Source organism: Mauremys reevesii, linkage group 16, assembly GCF_016161935.1.
Source record: "Mauremys reevesii isolate NIE-2019 linkage group 16, ASM1616193v1, whole genome shotgun sequence".
Classification (NCBI taxonomy): domain Eukaryota; kingdom Metazoa; phylum Chordata; order Testudines; family Geoemydidae; genus Mauremys; species Mauremys reevesii.
Genome location: NC_052638.1, coordinates 36,203,911 through 36,229,283, shown reverse-complemented (window position 1 = coordinate 36,229,283; position 25,373 = coordinate 36,203,911). Strand labels below are relative to the sequence as shown.

The window sequence follows — 25,373 nt, the reverse complement described above, 5'->3', positions numbered from 1 at the left end:
GAGATCTAGGCTCCTCAATCAGTGCTGAGCACAGAAATGCTTAACTAGCTTTACAACTCTGGCCCACAGCCTGTAAATCCAAGAAGCTTTTGATCTAAAGATTCCTGTAGGGGTGTGAAAGAAGATGAGCAGTGCTGAGTGACAGATGGGGCTGCTGGGTATCATGCTTTATTACACTCCTATAAGGTGAAGGGAGCTGAAAGGCTTGGATTCTGCAGCCTGATGGGGAGGACAACCTAAAACCAAGCCCTCGTTAAGTCCCTATTCAAGCATGTACAGCTCTTGAAAGAGAATGTAAGTATCCCCAAGCTAGGCACTTGCTTAAGACCTTTGCTGAATCAATGTCAGCTGGTCACAGCCTTCACCAAGGGAAATGGGATAAGGTGTCCTGGTAATAAAGGCAAAAGAATGGAAAGACATTTTTAAAAGTGGAAGTTACTGCCTAAGTCAAAGGTGGCCAACCTGAGCCTAAGAAGGAGCCAGAATTTACCAGTGTACATGGCCAAAGAGCCACAGTAATACGTCAGCAGCCCCGCATCAGCTCCCGCTCCCAGCGCCTCCCACCCACTGGCAGCCGATCAGCATCTCCCACTCCCTCCCCGACCTTCCGATCAACTGTTTCGTAGCATGCAGGAGGCTCTGGGGGAGAGGGGGAGGAGCGAGGGCATGGCAGGCTCAGGGGAGGGGGCAGGAAGGGGAGGACTGGGGGCAGGGCCTGTGGCAGAGCCAGGGGTTGAGCAGTGAGCACCCCCCAGCATATTGGAAAGTTGGCACCTGTAGCTCCAGCCCCAGAGTTGGTGCCTATACAAGGAGCCGCATATTAACTTCTGAAGAGCTGCATGTGGCTCCGGAGCCACAGGTTGGCCACCCCTGGCCTAAATAACAGCAAGATTCTCCCTCAGACAATCACTAGTTAACTTTTTAAATCCAGATTTTATTAACAAAAATCCTTGTGATTTAAATAAACAATCAGCGGTGTGCAGTAGATTGTTCTGTACAGGTGCATGGCCACATTGCGCAGAGTGATAGCTCCAGCTCAAACGGACTGGTCAGCGTAGTATGAAAATATATATAAATCTGTGCAATAGAGGTAGTGTTTCCGCCCCGGGGCAGACTGCTTGAAATAGCCTGGGTGGAGAAAGTGGCAGGAATATTATCTGATATGGGAAGGGCTATCGATCTAGATTCACTTTAATACTTTCCACAAGGATTTGCACAGTCACAGAAGGACGCATTTGAATTACAAAATGGCAGTTTAATTCAAAGAACATTCTTTAGCGAAGTCTGTATCCGTTATACTTCATGAAGATTCTTCACTTTCTTCGTTCTGCAGCAATGCTTTTCACACACTTTGATGAGCTCCGACACAATAAAAACTGAAGACGACAAGCCAGTGAGAAACAACAGATCTGCCCAGGAGTGAGGGAAGAAAGGGGAACACAATGGGTCAGCTGCATTTTTGTGCTGGGCAAGAGTATTCAGATAAGGCTCTGTCTACATTAGAGAAATTTGCACTGATGTAACTACATTGATCTATAGCTGTACCCTGGTCTTCTGAGCACTGATCTTATAAACAACCAGTTATATGACCCATCTTTTGGCTGCCAAATGTGACTTCGATCCTTCAGTTAATGGTCAAGCAGCTGTACAGTTTGAAAAGGCTGAGAGATTTGGCAGCAAAGAAGAGATGCTGCTCTCTCAACCAAAGAGAAATCAGGCCCACTGTATCCATTCACTACCAGTTGTTATGTACACTATCACTGAATGATTAAAAAATAACTCAGGGACTGGCCCTGCTGTCATTTGGACATATTCCGTTTTATGAACTTTTGGATTTTATGAACTCCTCATTCCCCAGTTAGTTCATAAAATAGGAGTTCTGCTATAGTAACAGTAGCACGACCATCTATGCACCAGTGTGAAGGAGGCTTTGCATTGCTATGACTTAGTCTGGTAGTAAAAACACACTCACGTAAACCTTGACACAGGTGCATTAGGGGTTTGCACTGGTGTCATGATTCAAGATAGAGACATTTGTGCTGGTGGAACTAATGGAGACTGAGGCTAATCTACAAAGCTGTGTGAAGCACTTGATGTGTCTAAATATGAAAACATGAATACAACCACTCAGATATTTTGTCTGGAATAGGAGGGGAGTTGGATAAGGGTGTGAACATAAACATTTATAACCTATGCAACCAGAAATAAGAACAATCAAATCAAACTGATAGGGGAAGAATCTTCCTCCTCCCCAGCAATGTGCAACATAACACAACTGGCTGGCTGCACTGTTTCCCCACCTTCTTCTGAGTCATCATGTAACAATGAGAGCTGCACGAGATGGCACAGAGGTCTAATCTGATCTGGTAAATCTCACATTTCTCTTAAATAATAGCTTAAAACCACAAGATTATTGCTATTTCCCTAATAACTTACCTAATGCGCCTAAATTCTCTGTTAGGAAGATCTTTTGTAAAGGCGGGATGTAAATGACAGCCATCTGCCCCAGCAGTGACCCCAGCACTGAATATAAGAACATGCGGTTTCGGAAAAAGCCGATCTCAAAGATCAACTTTGTCTGGGGGAAAAAAAAATGAAATGTCAAATCTTTCTGCCTCTTGTTTGTATGTGAATCTACATGTTTGTCAGTCTGCCTGTCCAACAGCCAACATAAATATCCCGTTAAATTAAAGTTATGTGTATGCTAACTCAGGCAAGCGTAACTTTGTTGTAAATTGGTTAATTGTTACTGTTATAAAACTTAGTTGGTTAATAAGATAAAACCTGAACTTTTTTTCAGTTACAATGAAGAAAACATGCCACTTCCTGTTCAGAATATTTAGATTACCACTAACATGAAGCATACATTTAAGCTGCTATTTAAAGACGATGCTGACACGGCCATCGTCTGTCTCACCTGAGAACGACATGTCAGGGCATTGAAGAGGTCAAAGAACACAAAACAAGTAAAAGTCATTGTTGTGGTCCTGGGAGTTGTGCCACTTTCAGGAATCTGGAAACACATGTAAAATTCAAGGTTATTAAAAAAAAGTTTGGGCCTTATAAAAGCATGTTAACACAGCACTTTAGTTTAATAATAGCCACTTTGTTTAAAAAGAAGTCACGGTCAACTTGAAATCTAATCCACTTATAAAAAGAGAGATAACAGTAGTTCCAGGTACTGCAGTGAGCACCAACCTCAGATTTCAATGCCAGGTACCTAAATACCATTGAGGAACTGGGCCTAACTCGCCACTGCCACTATTTCTGTTTTACAATCAAATCTTCAAATATTTTAAAATCAGTGGTGAATTTAGCCAAAAGACCTTTAGAGAATTTATTTTCATGTTATGTCTAATTAGCAATAATTATTTATGTACTACTATACAGATACAATATATTCCAAATCTAGCAGCATAATAGAGGTCTCTCATTTAGGGGTCAAGTGCTATAATTTTAAATTTCTCAGTAATTGGGATTAACCTAATATTACTGAACCTGGGCATCAGGATCAGTTTGTAGCCTGACATTTCCCTTCAAAAGGGTAATTACTGATACTTATGTGGTTTATGGTGATTTTACTCGGGTACAAATACTCCAGTGAAGGACCCAATTGCAAAGGTTTGCAAACAAAAATAGAGATTACATTGTAGCTGAATTTTGTGGCATAAAAAGTCAGAAGCTAAAACTCTGCAGCCAAAATGTACTCCTTGAAATATCTAATAATAGTATTTGTAGTACCTGACACGTACATCTCTACTACGTACATCACGTACTTTTAATCTCTAGACCTCAATGAACTTTTGAAGGGAGGCTAAGCGTTCTCATCCTCATATTATAGGTGGAAAACTCAGATACTGAAAGGTGAAGAGACTGCACAGCAAGTTAGTGGCAGAGCCAAGTTTCTTGACACGTCGTCCCGAGTCTTCTCCACTGGACATTCTACCTTCTGAGAAAATTATCCTTAAAATGTGATTAATTGTGCTCCAATTGTCCAGTGCAAATAAGATGGGATTAAATATTTATCTCACCTCTTTCCAAAAGACAAAGAGGGTCCCACTGATGATAATTATAGCAGACATAAAGATTTTCAGGATCAACGCTCTGCTGAGAATTGTATCCGTAATATTTCGAGGGGGTTGTTTGATGGCATCTTTGTCAACTGGTTCAACTCCCAGGCTGTCATCAAACAAAAACATGTAACACGTTTAGCAGATACAGATCTGTTACATGTGTTTTAAAACTTTAGTGCTGGTGTGAGGAAACAAACAGAGCCCAGGAGGCTGAAATCTTTTGCTTAGTAGCTGAAGGTGCAAACCACAAGAAACATTAGTGCTAGCTCCTCTATGGTGTCATCATGCCTCAGTCCTGTCTGGGATGGGTGGGCCGAACGTAGGGGTGTCTGGTAAGGAGTTACTGATTTGTGCCCCAACATGTGATTTATGTATTTGACTTGTAAAATGTTGTGCTGGATTAACAGAGGGGAGCTGACAATTTCTATACACCATCCCACGGGTAGATTCAGTCACAAGACCAGTGATTACAAGGCATGAAGGCTTTCTTTCAACTGCTACATAAACATATTTTGTTTTTAAAAAGCTGCTGGGTGCTATATTACTGGACACAGGTCGCCGAAGGCAAGAAACCCAGATGACCAAAACCCAGCTGGACCTGCGTCTGATAGGTGGTGGGTACACACAAGGTAGTGGATCCATTCCCAGTCTATGGGTGGAAGAATTTGGCGATTCCACCCCAAGAGGCCCAGCAGCTGACCACAACAGCTTTTGTTAACAAAGCCTTGTTAATGCCTTTCAAGTCAATGGAGTTGCATCACTTTTCTCCAAGGCTAATTTTGGCTCACTGTGTAATTTCATTACCTTTGAGCTGGGGGTCCATCCATTATAATGTTGATCCACAAGATCTGCATGGCGTTGAGTGGATTTGGTAAATTCAACACTGTCGACAGAGTGATTAAGCTCAATGCTGAAATGCTCCTGCAAAGCAGATGAAGCAGGAACACCACATTACTTCATCCAGCCAAGCCAAAAAGCTGCCCATCACTGGAGCTTCAGCAAGTGTCTACTTACGTGCTAAGCTGAAACCGGACAAAATTTTTTATATTGTAAAATATTCCCTTTCCCTCCTCTATGGCATTCCTGGAAAGGAGAGATGTGGTAATTTATAAACTGATGGGTATTCATGATATTTCATCTCTAACCTAGTAATCACCTAAGAAACTTTATAGACAAGAGAACAGCCTCTTAGTTGATATTCTCCCCTTCCCTTTCATTTCAATGGAGGTCCAATACCAGGTTAGTACAACTCTAACATGACAGGAATATCTATACAACCCTTTGATTAAGGGGCTGCTGTCAGAACTAGGAAGCCTGAGATGAGATCTGTCCATTCTGTTTTGGTACATGGACATAAGTGTACATGAGGTATGTGTCATTCTGACCACTCTGCCTGCTGGCTCTATTCTTGTGAACCGCAGGGCATTACAAGCTACAGGAGTCCTTTCTATGAGCTTCCTGGGGTGGCAGGCAGAATGGAGCAAGATATGGTGGACGTAATCCTCCATATGTGCCTGCAAAGACACAATGGGCTAGACCTGCAGTGGGTGTAAATTGGCATAACTCCATAGATTGCATGCAGATTTGCACCAGCTGAGGATCTGGCCTTTGACATATTTTTAGTGCTAGTCACATAGAAACTCATTGCATTCAATGTCAAGAAAGTGTCTGACGCGCAACCTACATTATAGTTGAGAAGTCATCGTCCACCAGTATCATGTTGGCAGCCTCCTTGCTGACATCTGTGCCTGCTTGTCCCATTGCAACCCCAATATCAGCAGATTTTAGGGCCACTGCATCATTGACCCCATCCCCTGTCATTCCCACAATGGCACCAGTGGCTTGCAAAGCCTGTGGAAATGGAGAGAGGAATAAATTCAATGCCACCAGGATGGGCTCTTCAAAAATAAACTTTTGTAATTTATATTCCACCGCAGAAGAAGGGTTGCACATCTCAGATGGGAATATGGACTTTAGGAACCCAGAGGTGCACAAAGTACCATGGGTAGTGCACAGAGAAACAACTGAGATATTCTACTCAGGGGCTGGATTCCAGAAGTGCACAGCCTTCATTATTTCAGCTGGAGCAGTGGATACTTCCACTCTCGTAGATATTAAGTTGCCCATGTAATCATAGCTCTATTCTATTGACTCCTGTTTCAAAGAGCCCGGTCCTATTCAGCAGGAGACCTGCCAGTGACATGGGCTGGAACAGGATCGGTGCCCTAGTTTGGGTTTCCATTTCATATAACAGTGTTGGGAGGAAATCAGTACCTTTATGATTTTTAGCTTGTGCTTTGGGCTTGTTCTGAAGAAAACAGAAACCTGGACGATGAAGAGGAAAAAAGGGGAAAAAAAGCTCTCAGACTCATGCTGTTTTACGTGGAATCCTACAGCACTATTGGAAACAGTTTAAAAAGCTTTACATTTTTTACTGCAGATGATAACTCTGACTCTGCCACATGGTCCAGCTCTTCCCCAGACATGGCTTTCAGTTTCCCATTACTGAGTCCAATACTTCGTCCTGCACAGAAAACCCAACAGAAGAGCAGTCCATTACCACCAGGAGTGGCTAATTATTTTCTGATTTGAAACAAAAGACCCTGTTTAAGAGAATCACAGAAAATGACTATGAGCTGGTGTCACCTATGGAGGCATGGGAAAAAAAAATCTCTTTTGAGGTCTTTAATCATGCATTTTTTACTCATTGAGAATTTTGCATGAGCGAAGCGTTAGATGAACAGAACTGGGTACAATATTAAGGTGCATTTCCACACAAGGTAATTTAGTTTTGCAGGGGAATAACCTTTGGAGAGAACAGGATACTTCCTGTTTCCATTTGCAGAGACTCCTTCTAATCGTTTTCTTTGGGTGAAAACAAGACAGCATTTAAATGCCTCTGCCATGGACTGCGCAATGGATTCATCTCCGGAAGATATATTAAGCAGAAAAGAATCACACTTGGCTAAGTATGAGATCACTGGGTCAGACCCTCAGCTGCCGTCAATCAGCAAATTTCCAGTGATTATAGTTAGAGCAATGAAAATTGACACCATCTGAGGATTTGTTGTTCCAGTTTCTGCTGCTTGCATGATTTATTTCTAAGGGCGATTTGAAAACCCTAAATGTAATAATGGGATATACAGAGATGTTTGCATGTGATATTAAAAGAGACACTAATCCCAGCGATGACATTTTTCTCATTTGTTTAAGGGTATCAGCAGTAACTTTACATCATTTATATTGCTGCTACAGTGGATTTTGTATTGCTGGAAATGGATCCATCCTGCTTTTGTAATTAGATCACTACAGTTAACTAGATTTGTTTCAGTGGACCAGCAAAATGACCTCATCACACATTAAGTGGTGGGGACATTTGTGTGGCTTGTCGGAAAAGGCGCATTGTCCCTTTAAGGGTGGCTAGAGAACTGGTTACCTGCTACATTGGAGTGGCCAACCTGTCGCTCCGGAGCCACATGCGGCTCTTCAGAAATGAATATGCGGCTCCTTGTATAGGCACCGACTCCGGGGCTGGAGCTACAGGCGCCAACTTTCCAAGGTGCCGAGGAGTGCTCACTGCTCATCCCTGGCTTTGCCCCAACTCCACCCCTTCCTGCCCCCTCCCCTGAGCCTGCTGTGCCCTCTCTCCCCCCCAGAGCCTCCTGCACACCACAAAACAGGTGATCAGGAGGTGTGTGTGTGGGGGGGTGCTGATTGACGGGACTGCCGGTGGGTGGGAGGCACTGGGAGTTGGGAGGGGGACAGCTGATGGGGGGCTGCTGACGTATTAGTGTGGCTCTTTGGCCACACTACAATGGTAAATTCTGTCTTCTTCTCAGGCTCAGGTTGCCCACCCCTGTGCTACATGAAGGCAGCTCCATACCAGGTCAGCACGGTGGTGCTAGCCCATGCACCCCACCAGGTGACTGGAAGAGAAGGGGACTATTTCTGCCCACATATGATCAGTACAAGACCTGGGTCAGGCCGAGCAGCACCCATCCTCCCACCCATGGAATTACTTGAAATACCAGATTTTGTCACAACCTGCTGTGGGGGCATTATGCTAGTCATTCTTTTCTCAGGGAACTGGGGAGGAATTTTTCCATCATTGCCAGATTGGGGAGGTGGGTTTCTTGGCTTTCCCTACAGTGGGCTGGGGGTTTAGTGAGGGACACAGAATGAAAGGGGGGTTAGACTATGATATCACCACTTATTATGTAAGCTTGGGGCAGATGTCCAATGCAGGTATTCCGATGGGAATGGATACAATTATCTGATCAATCGTTCAGATATCTGATCAATCTGATAAATCGAAACAATTTAAAGGAGGTATTCTTTAAAGGAGTGGAAACAATGGGAGTTCAAGGCTTCTAGGACTGGTACAGCAAGGAGCCAATGCTGTCCTCCTTTATAGCTCCTCTTCCCTCCTTAACTCTTGTTCAAGAGGGATGAGGTCCCAGCAGCAGACTGGTTTGGGACCAGAATGGGTACAGGGGAGGGCTGCCAGCAGCCCCCCAGGTATATATAAATGATCATGGAATTAGCTGCACTGTACAATTTTATCTGCCAGGAATAAAGCTGCAACCTAATTAAACCACACCCAGCATCTCCTGACCTTCCGACATAGCCGGACAAAGTGCACTACTGTATAATGTCACATCTGGAACTCAAGGAATCTAATGCAACAAATCATTAATGATCTGGATGATGGGATGGATTCCACCCTTAGCAAGTTCACGGATGACACTAAACTGGAGGAAAGGTAGATACACTGGAGGATAGGGATAGGGTCCAGAGCGACCTAGAGAAATTGGAGGATTGGGCCAAAAGAAATCTGATGAGGTTCAGTGAGGTCAAGTGCAGAGTCCTGCACTTAGGACGGAAGAATCTCATGCACTGCTACAGGCTGGGGACCGACTGGCTAAGCGGCAGTTCTGCCGAAAAGGACCTGAGGATTACAGTGGATGAGAAGCTGGATATGAGTCAACAGTGTGCCCTTGTTACCAAAAAGGCTAATGGCATATTGGGTTGCATAAGTCGGAGCATTGCCAGCAGATCGAGGGAAGTGATTATTCCCCTCTATTTGGCACTGGTGAGGCTACATCTGGAGTATTGCATCCAGTTTTGGGCCCCCCACTACAGAAAGGATGTGGACAAATTGGAGAGAGTCCAACGGAGGGCAATGAAAATTATTAGAGGGCTGGGGCACATGACTTATGAGGAGAGGCTGAGGGAACTAGGCTTATTTAGTCAACAGAAAAGAAGAGTGAGGGGGAATTTGATAGCAGCCTTCAACTACCTGAAGGGGGTGTCCAAAGAGGATAGAGCTAGGCTGTTCTCAGTGATGGCAGATGACAGAACAATGAGCAATGGTCTCAAGTTGCAGTGGGGGAGGTCTAGGTTGGATATTAGGAAAAACACTATTTCACTAGGAGGGTGGTGAAGCACTGGAATGGGTTACCTAGGGAGGTGGTGGAATCTCCATCCTTAGAGGTTTTTAAGGCCCGGCTTGACAAAGCCTTGGCTGGGATGACTTAGTTGGGGTTGGTCCTGCTTTGAACAGGGGGTTGGGCTAGATGACCTCCTGAGGTCTCTTCCAACCCTAATCTTCTATGATTCTATGAAATGAAAAGAAAGGTAAATGGGCTAAGTTTATCTTATGAAGTTCAATAAAATATAGTGTTGATCTGAGAGACAGACAATGCAAAATGTGGGGAAATAGCTAATTGTTACCGATAGCCATAGCAGTTTCCAAGGCATCTCCAGTTATCATCTTCACGGATACACCACACTCAAAGAGGAGTTGAACGGCTTCTTTAACTCCAGCTCTTGGTGGGTCAATTATTCCAACCAGCCCTAAAAATGTTAGTCTGCCAAGTTCTGGACCTGAAGCCAGAGCAAGTACTAAAGAAAGAGAGAGAGAGAGAGAGAGAGAGAGGGGCGCAAAGGACCAAGTTATTCCACATTAGCTTCCATATAAGAATTCATATTACATTTAGTTTGACATTTTCAAAGATTCTTAATCAGACTTCCACTTTTGCAGATGGAAATCAGGTAGTTAGACCATATCTAGTCACAAATTTATTAGGGCTTAATTGGGCTGGTTAGTTATACCAGTGCAACTTTCGTGTGTGGATTCTCTTCTCTCAGTTTAAAATTCGGTTTCTTAGTTCAAGTTGAATCTGTAAACTTACCAACACTGGTAAGAGAGTGCCTACACACAGAGGTGCACCAATTTAAGTAAATCAGGACAAAATTATATGTTTAAACTTGTGCATAGACCAGGCTCCTTGACTGGAGCTAAACCAAAATAAACCACACTTCAATTAAAATAAGTGTCTACCCAGAGGCTTGCATCAGTTGAACTAAATCAGTTAAAAATCATATCTTTAGTTAAAACCATGCAACTTTCCAGGTAGACAAGGCCACAAACATTTAGATGCTGTAATTTGTGTCTAAAAATCTAATTCTACAGTTCTTGAGTTTATCGCATTGATTTACAGGTGTAACTTTCAGAATATTTTGTCAGATGTGTGTACGAAAGTGTTTCAAATGATCTCTCTCACCCACCACAAGCTCCACATCAGTTGCTTGGGCCAATCACTTTGCGGCAGGATAGTAATTCAAGATTCATACTGTGAGATCATGGTGATGTTCCTGTGTCGCCTGCTTTTTGTAACTTGTGAAATTTATAAATATTCAAAAATACATATATTTATACACAAGAGAAGGCGAGGGGGTGGGATGGACCTGATAACAGTCTTCAAACTTCTAAAAGGTTGCTATAAAGACAACAGTGGTCAATTGTTCTCCATGTCCAGTAATTGGCTTTGTTTGAAGCAGGGAAGATCTAGGTTAGATATTAGAAAAAACTTTCTATCAGGATAGGTAAGTACTGGAATATGGCTCCAAAGGAGGCTGTGGAATCCCTGTCATCGGAGGTTTTTAAGAACAGGTTAGACAAACACCTGGCAGGGATGGTCTAGATATACTTGGTCCTGCCTCACCACAGAGGACTGGACTAGATGACCTCTTGAGGCTCCTACGACATTTCTCCGATTCTATATAGTCTGTCTGTGGGACATATGTTGATATGAAGTAAGAGTCAAACTGAGGGCTAGATATTTCCCTAATTAAAAAAAAAAATAAAAAAATAAAAATCAACCAACTTCACTTGTAAAAACTTGATGCTGAAATATAGGGCCTGATCCCATTCCCAGTGAAATCAATGGGAGAGATTTCAAATGGGGCTGCAGCAGGCCCACAGGGCTAAGTCTTGAAATCCTGACACAGACTATGCTCAGTCTTTACAAAGGCAAGACTCCCATTGGCTTCCATGTATCACTTCCAAATGTGCTTTTTGTTGCGGTTGAAATAGCTTCTCTGACCAAAACCTGGCTACAGAACAGACTATGCAAGGTACAGCGTTCAGTTTGTTAGTGACAACATTAACCTATGTCTCAGACTATTGCAATTGTTTGTGGAGGACAATTGTTCACACTCTCCAGTGGCTGTGTACAGTGCCTTTGCATTTCACTGATATAAACCACCAAGAAATAAAGATTTTTATTAGAAAATGAGCAGCCAACAAACTCAGGACAAGGCTCTTGGAAACAGCGGGGAAATATAAAAACCATCAGGCCTGATCCTGCTGCTGTTACTCATATGAGTAATGATAATAACTGACCCAAACACTCCCTAGTGTTAAATACAGTAAGTATTCTTGCGCTCATTTTATATGCGAGATCTGAAGCAGGTAGGTGCTTGACTTGACTCAAGACACAGTCACTACCAGAGTTGGGCCTGGAAATCAGGAATTCCTGGCTCCCAATCTGTGCTGATTTCCCTAAAACACCCGGTCCTTCCTTGGGACAACTAACATAAGAAAGGGCCAAGTGATTGATCCTTTTATGTTTCACTATGCAGGGACAAGCTGCACTTGAGGGTTTTTTAAATGGGCCAGATCCTCTCCTGGCCAGCACTTTTAGAGACAGCAAGGACACTGGCAGCTGCCTGGTTATTGCTATGCAGAGAAGAATTCCATGGGATGAAAATGGGGGGTGCTTCTCACTGAAAAGTACTTTACTGCTGCTATATAAAGAATCATCCTTCTCCCGAAACTTGTGCATGAGGCAGTAGAGAAGCAAAGAGTTATTCTTATTGGAAAACATACAGATAGGATAACCTGTAAGCTTAAAGGACGCAATACTAACTGACCCCGCAGGCCTAGAGATCCCATTCTTCTCTCTTCCTGGACGTAGGAGGCTTTCTGCTGTGGCGTGAGAGGCAGTGGGATGCCGCCATTGTTATACATGGTACAATACTGAATAACTTCTTCAAAGGCTCCCTTCATAAAATAAACATCCTCCTGCCCCTTTAAAATAAGAACTCAAGTTACGTCATTAAAAAATATTGACAATATTAAAACGCTTTACATCTTAGATGTGCAGGTTCCCTTGTTTGTGCCGTTATCTATCCCATAAAACACATGGACACTTGCCTCTTACATAATGCATCATTTCTGTGGTGCACGCTTTATATACTGAATCTGAGTGACCCTGGTAGTGCAAAAGTTTTTTTTTTAAAGAATAAAATTAACTCAATTAAAGTAGGCAGGACAACAAAGGATGCAGTTTCTTGGAAATGTCCATTTTTCCCTAATGAAATTTTGATGTAAAAAATAAAATTTAAGTGTTAATGATTTTTTGCTAGTTTTACAGTTGTTTGCAAAACAGGATGAATTTTTCTCAAAAATTTACATTAAAATCTCATCCTGTTTTTTTCAGTGCTATCCACAATGTCAAAACAAAATGTCACTGAAATGGTGGCTTTTGAAAATTATGATGTAATTTATGAAAGCACCATCTACCTGTGTCTGAAACCCTTTGTATGGCTACTGCCTATGAAACTTCACTTCATTTCCATTGATATTTACATACAAGATAGGAAACACAAAACCAGTCTATATAACTGTTGTTGTACCTGATTTTTCAGCATGCATTTTACTGCCATCCACTTTTGCTCCGAGCTAAATGGAATTTCCTTCTTTCTTATATAAATATCTTTTATATCACTTAATTCCATCTAAAATAAGGAAATTAAAAATATTTTTGTAATACTAAACAATGCTAGTTTTTGTGCATACTCTGTATTGCACTTTTATGTACAGTGAGTTACCAACGTTAAACAATGATCACATGTCCTTATGCAGTAGTGTTTTACAGATGAGGACAGAGAAGCAAAGAGAGAGATTAAGGCCCACAGTTTCAGGAGCTTTTGCTTATCTGGGCTGCCTAATTTGATATACCTTAAGTCTGTGTGGAGGTTTGTCTAAAAGATCTGCTCTAGAAATTGTTTTGGGGAAGTTCTATGGCTAGGCTGCAGGTCAGACCAGAAGATCCCAATGTTTCCTCCTGGCTTTGGAATTTATGAAAAGCCAAATTTTCAGAAGTGCTGAGTAGCCATGATGCTCATTGACTTCATCTGCTGTTGTGGATGTTCAACTCTGAAGTTCAGGGCCTGTGTGTCTTAATCCGGGAATGCAGAAATTAATCAACATTTATGAAAATTTAGGCCTATGTAGCTTTCCCAAGTATGTGTCAAAGCTCAAAATAGAAACCAAAATTCCTAACTCCCTGTCTTGTGCTTTAATTACAGGACTATAGTTCTGTTGATTCATTCACATTCCAGCCTTCAAAAAAAGAGGGAGATTGCAAATAATGAGTCATGGTTTCATTTATTTCCTGTAGCCTCAGCTTAGAAAGGAACTTGAACTCCAAAAAGCCCTCACAGGGTGTTCCTCTAGGGAGCTGACAACTTGAAAAACAATTCAGTTTAAAAATACATTCTGTCCAAATTGACACATATTTAACATGCTGAATATCACATAGTCAAATAAGCCATGCCTTGCACTGAAGTTGCTACATTCCAAAAGTTCTATTTTGGGGTGTGTTTCCTGCCATTCTGGTTTTGACTGCTTTTTGTAAAACAAAACAAAACAAAAAACAAAAAAAATCACTCAGCTCTGGTACTTTTCCAAATCACAGTGGTAGCATTCATACAGGCGAAAGTGACTACATAAGGTGCAATGCAGTGCTAAATCAGGCCCATTATTTGTTGTGGACAGTATTTTGCACTCTAGACAACAAGGTCAATAGAACATTCAACAGAGTTTTTTGTTTTTCCACAACTGTAGGAAAGAAGTAACAGATGACAAAAATACAAGAAAACCCTAGGCCATGACTTCTAATTTGGCTTGTGCCTGTTCATTTGTCTGCTGTTTTCTCGCTGGTGTCTGCAGAACAATGGAAAGGAGCCTATTCCAGCCCAAAAGAAATCCATTGTGCAGTGTAATTACACAAACCAGCCAAGTAAAACCATTATTGCTATAGCATGGAAACGCTCGGTGAAGGTGTTTTGCCTGTGAAGGCAGGTGTAGATGCCTGTGTGTGTAAGCTGGGGTAGAGGGAACAAAGGTTCTTGCAAGAAGGACCAAAAAGAAGCAAGAAGAATCTGAAGTCAGTCTGTTCAATTACTCACTACAATTAATAATGTCCAACAAATTCAGTTTCTTTTGCAAGTTTCTGGGTTACTAAAGGATCATATTCTCTCTCTTTCTCCCCAGCGCTTATAAGGGAGCTATTATTTTACTGCCTACATAGAACCTGACACTAGCTTGAAGAAATCTGCAAAAGACAAACAAATATAAGAAACCCTACCTTCATTGCCAAAGCAATAAGGGCTCCCTCCGTTGGCTGACCCATCACAGTATTTTTTCTGATAATAGCATTATTAGCCACACAGCCAGCCTAAAAGTGATATATTTGCATACATTATTTTTATATAAAATAGTATACATTACATATCTCCCTCTAATTAGTTGGTAAGATACTGCAGAGCTCTAATGGCTGCATTGTGACAACTTTCAATTCATGTCAAGTAGAGCGGAACTAAGGAGGTGGGAATTTGGCATCAAGGCTGAATCTGATGGCTAAGGATCAAGTTCAGGGCACAACCATCACATAATATTTTGGATCAAAATACCAGCAATTTCACAAGATGGTTCTTGCACTTTTCCACCATTTTCAGGCACTTCCAAATGAGTAGAACTGGTAAAAAATATTTAATTTCAAATTTTGAAAAATGAACAAGAAAATGTTGGACTATATTTTTATAATTTCCCCCTCTTTGAATCAGCTCTACAAATCAGACCTGGAAAGATTAGTCCCTTCTAATTGTGGCTTTAACATGAAATATAAATCTGAGGGGTGGGTTTGGATCTAACCCTTACCAAAACTGAAAGGCGATTAAATCTGAGGTTCCAGTTCAGGCCATTTGCCTATGCAAGTATCTGATTTCCACATACAATGGTGTGTGCAAAATTAGTGGTAAAATTGCATGTGTGTGTCTTTAAAAATCAGATCCCCAGTACGCTTTGAAATCAATGAAGATTCTGCCTAACCAGCTGGCTGTATTTTGGAATTGCAGCTACTCTATAGAAATAAAAATGTATAATGTCAATTGCTCCTTGCTCTATGCATCACCACTGCACAAACTCTCATCCGAAACTGCAAAGCATTTCTGCAAGCCAAGTCTCCGGCTTCTCCCTAGACATTCCTGATGATTGTCACCGGCTATAAATCACTGTCATATCTGATACAGTAACTGCACAAAACCGTTCTCTAGGTCCTCTTGCCATCGCAAGGACATGTTCAATTGGAGTCAATAAAAGTGCAGGTTCAGTAACATTCATCGTACAAGGAGAGCATCATAAACTATAATCGAGTGAAAATGGAGCAGTTTGATTTATATTTTATACTTACCTCCACTAGCTTTCCTACTGAGACATTGGAAAATTCCTTAATAACTTCCTTTGATGGTAACAGACATACGCTTCCTTTCCCACTGTATCCAACCCCGCTCACCTAGGGGGAAATAAATTTGGAAGGTGCATACATAAAATTTCCCAGCGTCTAGCTGAAATATATGACTATCAACATTTTCTCCTTATACAGCACAACATCTCTGGGGACATTTATGATCTATTTTCAAGGCATGCCAGGATTAATGTGTTTTGCTGGGAGCAATATTTATAGCTAAGGTTGCAACTACTGTAATAATCAAAGTGCAGTACTGTCTAGGGATGAGAAAACTCACTTTGCCGTATTTCAGTCCTATTTGTTCATCATGGGTACCGTTCAATCAATGGGCTAAATTCTTAGTTAGGTGCAGCTACATTAGATTTGCCAGCTGGAATACAATAGACTAACCTATGCTCCTGTTTTATGATTATTGATTGTTGAAGGTGTGATTCTCCACTGTCTTATATGCTAGTAGTTTACACCCAGTATGCACTGGTGTAATGATAACATGTAAGGCCATGGCTAATCAGGCCCCATGGCTATAAATAAAAATAATAAATAAATATAAGAAAGGAGGATCAAGTCAACCTGCTAGAAAATGGTTGAAAATGTTTCTGCTCGAAATGCCAACAGCAGCATTAGCACTGGTGGCAGGAGAAACTAAATATTCTAACATTTGTGTTTATGCTCATGATATTGCTGGGAGCGTTGTGTGCAAAGGATACGTGATTTCATCACACACGCTCTTTCAAGTACAGCATGGTCACTTTGCGTGAGCAGCTTTGGTGACTATGGGGCCTCATTCTGCATTCCTTCGACACCCCACTCTCCCATTCATGTTAGCGGGAACTTCAAATGCACAAGGAATAAGCCCGTAGTCTAATATAAATACACATACATTTAGAACAACTTATATAGGAATTGACCATGCAAAGAACTGAGACTGTTGGATGTCCAGGACTGGAATTTGAGCAATCTTTTGTGGCCTTGAACTATGACGTTTGTATAATTTCATGGACCATACCTCTGCCTGGAATCCATCTGAGGTTACTAGCTGGGTTACTGTCATCTCATTGGCTGTCAAAGTCCCTGTCTTATCTGAACAGATAACATTGCAGCAACCTGATGGGAGGAACATTTTTTTTAATCAGAGCTAATACAATATGCAAATAAGCAACTAGATTAGATGCCATAGAAATGTTATAACATGTTACTTGTATGTTACAAACACGAGCGGTTACCGGCAAAGATTTATGTGAGAGAAAGAACAAAACACAAAAAGCTGGGTGAATTTTCTAACCCCTCATTAAGAACTAAGAGAAAACTAGTGCAAACATGTTTGTGCCTCTCCCGTGGCTTGATAAGGCATTGTACTACCATGTATAGGATTTGGGTTTGGGATCTGGTAGGAGACAGCTGTTGGAAGGAAGGTTCCATCACTCTTGAACATCACACGTTGCATGGTTCAGAGAAGGTGTTAATTTCTGAGGAAGCGATCAGTTTCTCAGAGCTGCAAGTTTATGACTGACAAGCTGGGAGGAAATATAGGAAAAAAAGATAAAAACCCAGCAGCCTAAGAAAGAGATGGTGAGACAATGGGTGCCCAGGCGCCCAAAGACTCACTCAGCAGTTCATCATTCTCTTGGATGATGGTGCAAGGGGGATCCCAATGACACTTATTTTTGTTTTGGGTCAAGATGGATTCAAGTCCCTGCTCCACCACAAACTTTTTATGGGACCTTGGGCAAGTCATTTAGCCTCACAGGGTATATCTAACACTGCAATAAAACACCCACAGCTGGCCCAACTCAGCTAACTCAGGTTTGCAGGGCCTGGGCTGTGGGCTATAAAATTGCAGTTTAAATGCCCGAGCTCAGAGAGCAACACAGCAATTTTATAGCCCACCGCCCAATCCCCTCAAGTCCATGTCAGCTGATATGGGCCATCTATGGGTGTTTTGGTGCAGTCTAAACATACCCATTGTGTCTCAGGGTACGTCTACACTACCCTCCGGATCGGTGGGTAGTGATCGATTTATCGGGGATCGATTTTCGTGTGTAGTGTAGATGCAATAAATCGATCCCTAATCACTCTGCCGTCGACTCCTGTACTCCACCACGGCGAGAGGCGGAAGTGGAGTCAACGGGGGAGTGGCGGCAGTCGACCCCGTGCCGTGAGGACGCAAGGTAAGTCGACCTAAGATACGTCGACTTCAGCTACGCTATTCTCGTAGCTGAAGTTGCGTATCTTAGGTCTATTCCCCCCCAGTGTAAACCAGGCCTCAGTTCCCTATTTGTACAATGGGGATAAAAGCTGTTCCCTACCTCACAGGGGTGTTGTGAGGATAAATACATTGAAGATTGTGAGACGCTTAGTTATGACAATAATGGGGGCCATAAGAGTCCCTAAGGCAGATAGGATGCTGAGAGAGGCAATTCCACATTCAAACTCTGCTTTGAAATAATAAAATATTCAGTACAAATACAATACAATTCAGCACAAATTCTGGACCTGATTCTCATTTACACTAATGCCTCTTTGCACCGCACTGACAATTTAAGCAGATTTAGAGTGGGAATGAATTAGACTGATGCCCATTGTAGGGCCAATTTACACTGCTACATCAGGACAAAGAGGCTTTAATGTAAAGGAAAATCAGGTCCTCTAATTTTAGTCACTTTAATGGACGGAATCATTTCCACCGGAGCTGGCAAAATGGGTTGAGCTCAGATACGGTGATGACGACGAGGGCCGTATAAGAACCCAGACAGAAGAAAGCAGATTGGCCTGTGATTAAGTTAATTGCAATTTTGAAGGATTAGTGCAGAGCAAATCATTATCTTTAATTAGTCTGAATTTAATTATTTGCAGAATTAAATAAAAAGTTGAATGAAGGACAAATATGCTCTTTACAAAAGTTCTGTGGACTTGTGTCGTTAACAAATAGAAGAACGTCGCTCCTTGTAATGCTTGGACATGATCACAAAGGTTCTAGTTATTGGCTGAAAAGGCCCATTTAGGGCTGGCAATTTTTGGAATCCGATCAATTCTTTATGAGGTTGGGGCAGGCAGCTCCACATGTCCTTGCATTAGAATCAGTGCAGATAAGATGGAGATAAGGGTGAGAGGACTCTGTTGTTTCTTAGCAAACAGGGTCCCTGATCCTGGAGACCTAACAGGGGCAAAAAGGAACACAATTGCTTTTCAGGGAGATAAACACCAGGGAGAGAGAAGAACCATTTAAGCTAAGGACAATGTTGGCAGAAGAACAAATGGGGCTAAACTGGCCATGAATAAATTTAGGCTGGAAATTAGAAGGTTTCTTGCCATCAGAGGAGTGAGGTACTAGAACAGCCTTTCAATGCAAGGAGAGGGGGCAAACCACCTAACTCGTTTTAAGATGGAACTTGATACATTTATAAATGGGATTATGAGACAGGGTTGCCTGTGATAGCCGGGGACTGGACTCAGAGAGTCAGGAGATCCGTTCCAGTCCTATGTTCTGTGTTCCTCAGTCAATGGGAGTTATATCTGTGTCATAAGTGACGGATAAGGCTCCCCAGTAGCCATGTGAAGCTGCATGACGCTATCTTGTGCTCCTAGACTCTTGTAGTTAAATGCATTCCATCATCAGAATTTAGAGTGGTGCTCAATATAGGAAATCTCTGTTTCCCCTCATGCAATGCTCCATACTAACCCACAGACCAAGGACCCTACTAGGAGACAGTGATTTTGAGGGTGCCATTGTGAAGAGGAGGCAGAGAAGTATCAGTGAGGTGGTCAGGTAGACAGGGAAGAATAGCAGTTGAGTTGGTCTATACCATTGTGCCAGTTGCTCTAGTGCAGGGGCAGGAGCTGCCTTCCAGCCAGGTACAAGACAGGAGAAGCATATGGACCAACAGAGTAGGACATAAGTGAAAAGGCAGGCCTGGGTGCATGAGCAAGATAGGCAGGTATTAGGAGGAGAGAACAGCTGGTCAAGGACAGCCAGTTCCATGGAAAGAAAGGGTTACAACAGCACATTAGCCTTTTGATCTCAGCAGTGTCCCTGGTGTGCCACTTTAGTGGCCCCTGGGACTAAAGGAAGAGGATGAAGAACATGGTGGGGAGTGAAGAGGAAGAGAGAGACAGTTTTAAAGAATTTGGGTTATTGGGTTGCTCCAGCCCTTGGTTCAAATCACAACACCAGTCCCCTGGGTTAGCAAGCAAGCTAGTAGCCAATTGAGTTGCAGATTTGTATAGACTGGACAGATGAATACATGGCTTTGGTTTTGGATGTGACCATCATCAGCCTTACCTAGAGTTTCTACTATGGGCAGCTTCTTCACAATCACTCTTTTCTTGGCCATCCTTAGAACGCCCAGCACCAGCGTCACCGTGACCACAATGGGCAGCCCCTCTGGGATAGCAGCCACGGCCAGGCTGGGTTGCAGTATAGCAAAAGAATAGGTTTCCAGTTACAACGTGTCACACCACAAGGCACTGCACCCAAGCATACACTCGAACATGGCAAATAAGCATTTCCAGAAGGCATGAATGTCTTCTTGAATATGACGGTCTGGAATGGAAATCTTGTGACTGTTGAATATTAAAAGCTCGAATTCCCAATACATAATGAAATATAAAATAGGTACAATAATCCTCTACATGTCCTTCTCCATTTAAATGAGTCCGAAGAGTGAGCACAATTTTGAACATTGCCAGAGATAGTTCATTTCCTTACATCTGGGCATTTGGGATTTTTAATCTCTGAAGATGAAGGTTCAACCTTGCTTGGCAGAGGGTTCAATCATACCCACTGACCTCCTCTCCTAGATGCATCAAAGCTATTCTCAGAGAGTTAATTCTATTCTGAGCAGCCTGGACTCCCAAATGATCTCTTGGTGCCATAGGCTATGCCTACACTACAGCTGGGATCGACGCTCTGAGATCGCTCCACCAGTGGTCGATTTAGCAGGTCTAATGAAGACCCACCAAATTGACAGCAGATCGCTCTACAGTCCACCCCTGTACTCTACCTCTGACGAGAAGAATAAGGTAAGTCAACGGTAGGGTTTCTCCCATTAACCCCCTGCGGTGTAGACCACGCGGTAGCTCGACCTAAGGTACGTCGACTCCAGCTGCGTTATTTACATAGCTGGAGTTGTGTAGTATAGGTTGACTTACTGCACTAGTGTAGACATAGCCCTAGAAAACCAGACTGGCATTTGGCACTGTGCACAGTTATGCCAGAGAAAATACAAACTGACAATCATTTTATAACCCTCTGTTGTTCTGTAGGCGGGTACGAATGGGTCATAAAGGATATCTGCTGTTATAAGGCAATAAATGTTTATATTAAGCATAAAAACTAACTCAGGATTAAAACAAGGGTTAAAGGAAACATTTTCAAAAGTGACTACTGAATTTAATTGCCTGAATTTCCGAGTGTCAAATTTCAGACAACTCGGGCAGGCTCAGTTTCCTGGAGTGATTAGTACTAAGGCTGGCCAGAAAGCAACAATTCCATTTTGCGGAAAATGTTGAAACTTTGAAATTTGTTTTCATTTAGATAAGGAGTGAAACTGAGACCTTTGTAAATTTTTTTAAAAAAAAAAAAAAAAAAAAAAAAAAAAAAAGAGAGCAAGAGACCCCAGAATAGCCAATAAACTGGTGGTCAGAGCACCAGTTTGGGATGTAGTAGAGCCAGATTCAACCCCAACTGGAGCCAGTTGGAGCTTTGTGTCTCAGCACCTGTGAAATTCTTAGTCAAGAAATGCTGACAAACTCTTTTCTCCTTTGTCATCAATGTCCCCTTAGCCATTGTGAGTATGAAACCGAACTACTTTAGTTTCTTCCATGCTGACCTCCATCCATATTTTTATTTCCACACAGTGCTAGATAATGAATAATCTTAGCGCTATGGCAACACTTAAGGATACATTTTCCAAATATTACTCAAACAGATGGTTTATAGTATTTGATTAAGGGGTTGTGCATGTATTGCCATGTGTCAGGTACAAATGTAACATCCCCGGCTTTATAAGCACATCAGAGAAGGGCGAATATTTGCAGATGTAACATTCCTCTTAAATTTATAGCATAGACATAAGACTAGAACAGTGGCCATATTGGGTCAGACCTATGGTCTAACTAGGCCAGTATCCTGTCTCTGACAGTGGCCAGTGCCAGATGCTTCAGAGAGAATGAACAGAACAAGGCAATTTTGGGTGGTCCATCCCCTGTCATCCAGTCCCATCTTCTGGCAGTTCGAGGTTTAGGGACAACCAGAACACAGGGTTGTATCCCTGATCATCTTGGCTGAATAGCCATTGATGGGTGTATCCTCCATGAACTTATCTAATTCTTTGTTGAAGCCAGTTATACTTTTGGTCTTCACAACATCCCCTGGCAACAAGTTCAGGTTGACTGTACATTGTGTGAAGTGCTTTCTTGTGTTTGTTTTAAAATTGCTGCCTACTAAGACGTTTCAGGACTTTTATGGCAGGGATCAAGGTGGGGAAGGCTATGCTTATGTGGATGTCTTCCAAGGCAAAGCTCAGTGGAAATATGTTCATGGCAGAATTTGGACATTATGGAAATTATGCACCAGTCTGTTCCCGCCCCAAAATAAAATAAAACCTCAAGCCTTCTTTTGTTCCTTCATTTGACATTAAATGAATAGTAAGGTCAGATTCTACATTCACTGAAATCAATGGTAAAACTCCCATTGGCTTCTGTGGTGCAGAACCAAGCCACATATTTAGAGACTAACACAAGTGTTGAGGTTTTTTTCCCCGCCCCCACAGGAAAAAAGTGCCTTCCATTGTCTCAAGCAACCTCTTAAACGCAACCACTCGGTGGGACATGTTTCACTGTAATAGTAAAAGAGTTTTTTCCGATCCTCACCTCACTCCAATAGTGAACATACTGAGAAGATGCTTTCCTTGCAACCAGCCAATCAGCATTATTAAACCTAGGAGAAGGGAGGAAAAGCCAGTTGAAAAATGGAAGTTAAGGATCTGTGCGGGATTTCAAGACATTTCTCATCTCAAGGCGTCGCAGGCCGGACACTCAAAAACTGAGGCACTCTACATAAAAGGGCCCTTTCGAAAAAGTTGCTCCAGGGACACGGGAATACATTTCTAATGGAATGCATCATAGTTTATACAGGGCATTCGGGCAAACTCACCAATTATGCAAAAGGAGAAAAGAGTAAGTTGTTTCCCCAGTTTATCCATGCTTTTCTGTAGAGGCGTTTTAGGGGTCTGGAAATGTGAATATAAAAAAAAACAAAGTTGGTTTCTGTTATGTAAAATGAGGTGCATGTGTAGAATCAGTGACAAGAAATACAACCATAATTATTATCACTGGAGCAACCCTAAACTGAGATTGGGGGCTTATTGTGCAGGCACTGTACACCATATACACAGTGAGAGAATAATGCCCATTAAAGAGTTTATAATCTCAATAGACAAGAAAGAAGCATTAGTCAGTTCACAGATGGGGACCTGAGGCATAGAGAGCATAAGTGACATGCCCAAGGTCACCAAAGTTTGTGGCAGAGCTGGGACTTGAACCCAGCCCTGTTAAAAACTACTGCAATGCCTGAAGCTAGTGATCACCCTCCTTACAAACAGCCCTTTGACCTCCAGTATTTGAGTAACAATATGGAGACTTGGGTCCTATGACAGTACCACAGCTCTGTACCAACAAAACAAACAGAATTCTTGTCCCTTACCTCTTCCGCTTGCATCAATTTAAACACCTCTCCAAACTGTGAGTTTTCGCCAGTTCCGATAACTAGCCCCTGGATTAGGAAAATAGCAATGAGAATCATGCAAAATACTGACCTTACTTAAAAGATTCTCTAGCTATTATTTAGAGGTGGATGATATGGAGAGTATATAGGACTCACTTTTCCCTTCCCATATCGCACCAGTGTTCCCATGAAAACAACATTACTCAGCGTTGTTAGGTCTCCAGCTTCCAGTAAGGGATCATCCGTCTTACTGCAAGGCTCAGCTTCTCCAGTAAAACTAGATTCGTCCACCAGCAGGTCTGTAACCTAATTAAAAATGTAACTACGTGGAGCCTTTATCACAATATAGACGAGCAAACCGATGTTATCGTTTATGTGTGAGCTGGTGTTTACCTCTATCAGTCTGATATCTGCAGGAACCCTGTCTCCAATAGAAAGACACACAATGTCTCCTGGGACCAGGTCTCGGGCGAGAAGATGCTGCAGTTTTCCTTCCCTTATGCTGCATTACATTGAGAAAATGATACTATTTAAATAGGCCAAACAGCATGCTAGGCAAATATAAGGAGAAGGTCCTTGCCCCAGAGATATTCCGATCTCAATAAGTGTTTATCATCTAACTAAGGATGAGGAAAGGAGATTATATTCCTACTCCAAATTTAGTTTTAATGCACAAACACATGGGTGGATTATGGAAGCTTTAGATTTCAGTAATAATGTACATTTAACCTGAATATCCTGAATTGGAATGCTTTCCCCCCTGTTTGAACTTTAAAGACTGCTTACAGGCAGATGCAAGGGACTATCATACTTGGCAAGCTGTTTAAAGGTAGAATTACTGAACTGGTTTTTTTCCATGTTGTTGTACTAAATGTTCACCTTTGAAAAGATTAGGTGTCTACTCTGTGAAATTCATTGGAGGAAATAGGCAAAGGTAACCAGAGTATTTGTAAGGTGCAAAGTTCAATGACCATTGAAGTAGAAAAGGCCACGCCTCATTTTTGACACAATAATTATAACCTCAACATGAACCATTTCTTTGTATTGGTCATGACAGAGCTGATTTTCAAAGATACAGGTATGATGTTGCACTCCATATGCTTTATGAATGTGAATATGATGTAACTGGAATATGCTTTAGGCAAAAGGTCTCTTGTGAGGTATCATTACAAAGGTTAGGATGAATGTATTCAGTAGATTATATTTGTGTGAATGTATCATTCTTGTATCTGAAGCTAGAAATATGAAGTATAACTCTGAGGTCCTATTGTAATTGTGCAAAAGTGTTGCCATTAATGGTGGCTTAAAATCTTGATGGCTCCCATTGACTAGGACAATTGGTTGTAAATGGCTGTTTACTTGCAAACCTTCCGAAAATGGAGACTAGGGGTCTCACAGGCCATGTGACCATGTCACATGATACTGGAACTCATTTTAAACCTGGAGCTTTTCCATTTAGAAGGAGGGTGGGGAGTCAGAGAGACAAAAGATTCCCGCCTTATGCCAAAGCTATAAAAGGGGATGGAGCAGAAGAAGGGAGCAGTCCCAGTTATGAGAAAGCTCTTGCTTTTCACCTAAAATGCCTGCTGGAACTAACGAGGACTGTACCAGGGGAAAGGACTGGGCCCAGACTGGGAAGGAGTCTAGTCTGTGAAAGAAGCTTATTGGAACATCTCTGAGGGTGAGATTTACTCGGGT

At 42.1% G+C, this 25,373-nt stretch overlaps 1 protein-coding gene across 2 annotated transcripts in view; it reads right to left on the bottom strand.

The window, feature by feature from the left end:
• Nucleotides 1-1,234: 1,234 nt before the first annotated feature.
• ATP2C2 (ATPase secretory pathway Ca2+ transporting 2) overlaps nucleotides 1,235-25,373 on the bottom strand; it is a 41,490-nt gene continuing 17,351 nt past the window's right edge. The window contains exons 7-27 of one of the 2 annotated variants that reach the window (XM_039503264.1): nucleotides 24,069-24,177; nucleotides 23,832-23,981; nucleotides 23,655-23,723; nucleotides 23,106-23,181; nucleotides 22,823-22,889; nucleotides 20,232-20,356; nucleotides 16,959-17,056; nucleotides 15,896-15,997; nucleotides 14,792-14,881; nucleotides 13,056-13,157; nucleotides 12,291-12,441; nucleotides 9,807-9,977; nucleotides 6,500-6,597; nucleotides 6,348-6,398; nucleotides 5,758-5,924; nucleotides 5,088-5,156; nucleotides 4,878-4,994; nucleotides 4,032-4,179; nucleotides 2,918-3,013; nucleotides 2,437-2,578; nucleotides 1,235-1,409 (exon numbers count right to left, since the gene is read on the bottom strand). In XM_039503264.1, the coding sequence (XP_039359198.1) occupies nucleotides 1,294-1,409; nucleotides 2,437-2,578; nucleotides 2,918-3,013; nucleotides 4,032-4,179; nucleotides 4,878-4,994; nucleotides 5,088-5,156; nucleotides 5,758-5,924; nucleotides 6,348-6,398; nucleotides 6,500-6,597; nucleotides 9,807-9,977; nucleotides 12,291-12,441; nucleotides 13,056-13,157; nucleotides 14,792-14,881; nucleotides 15,896-15,997; nucleotides 16,959-17,056; nucleotides 20,232-20,356; nucleotides 22,823-22,889; nucleotides 23,106-23,181; nucleotides 23,655-23,723; nucleotides 23,832-23,981; nucleotides 24,069-24,177 (2,314 nt within the window). In that variant the 3' untranslated portion in view covers nucleotides 1,235-1,293. Of the gene's footprint in view, nucleotides 1,410-2,436; nucleotides 2,579-2,917; nucleotides 3,014-4,031; nucleotides 4,180-4,877; nucleotides 4,995-5,087; nucleotides 5,157-5,757; nucleotides 5,925-6,347; nucleotides 6,399-6,499; nucleotides 6,598-9,806; nucleotides 9,978-12,290; nucleotides 12,448-13,055; nucleotides 13,158-14,791; nucleotides 14,882-15,895; nucleotides 15,998-16,958; nucleotides 17,057-20,231; nucleotides 20,357-22,822; nucleotides 22,890-23,105; nucleotides 23,182-23,654; nucleotides 23,724-23,831; nucleotides 23,982-24,068; nucleotides 24,178-25,373 lie in introns of both variants that reach the window. The other variant, XM_039503263.1, reaches the window with a different exon arrangement.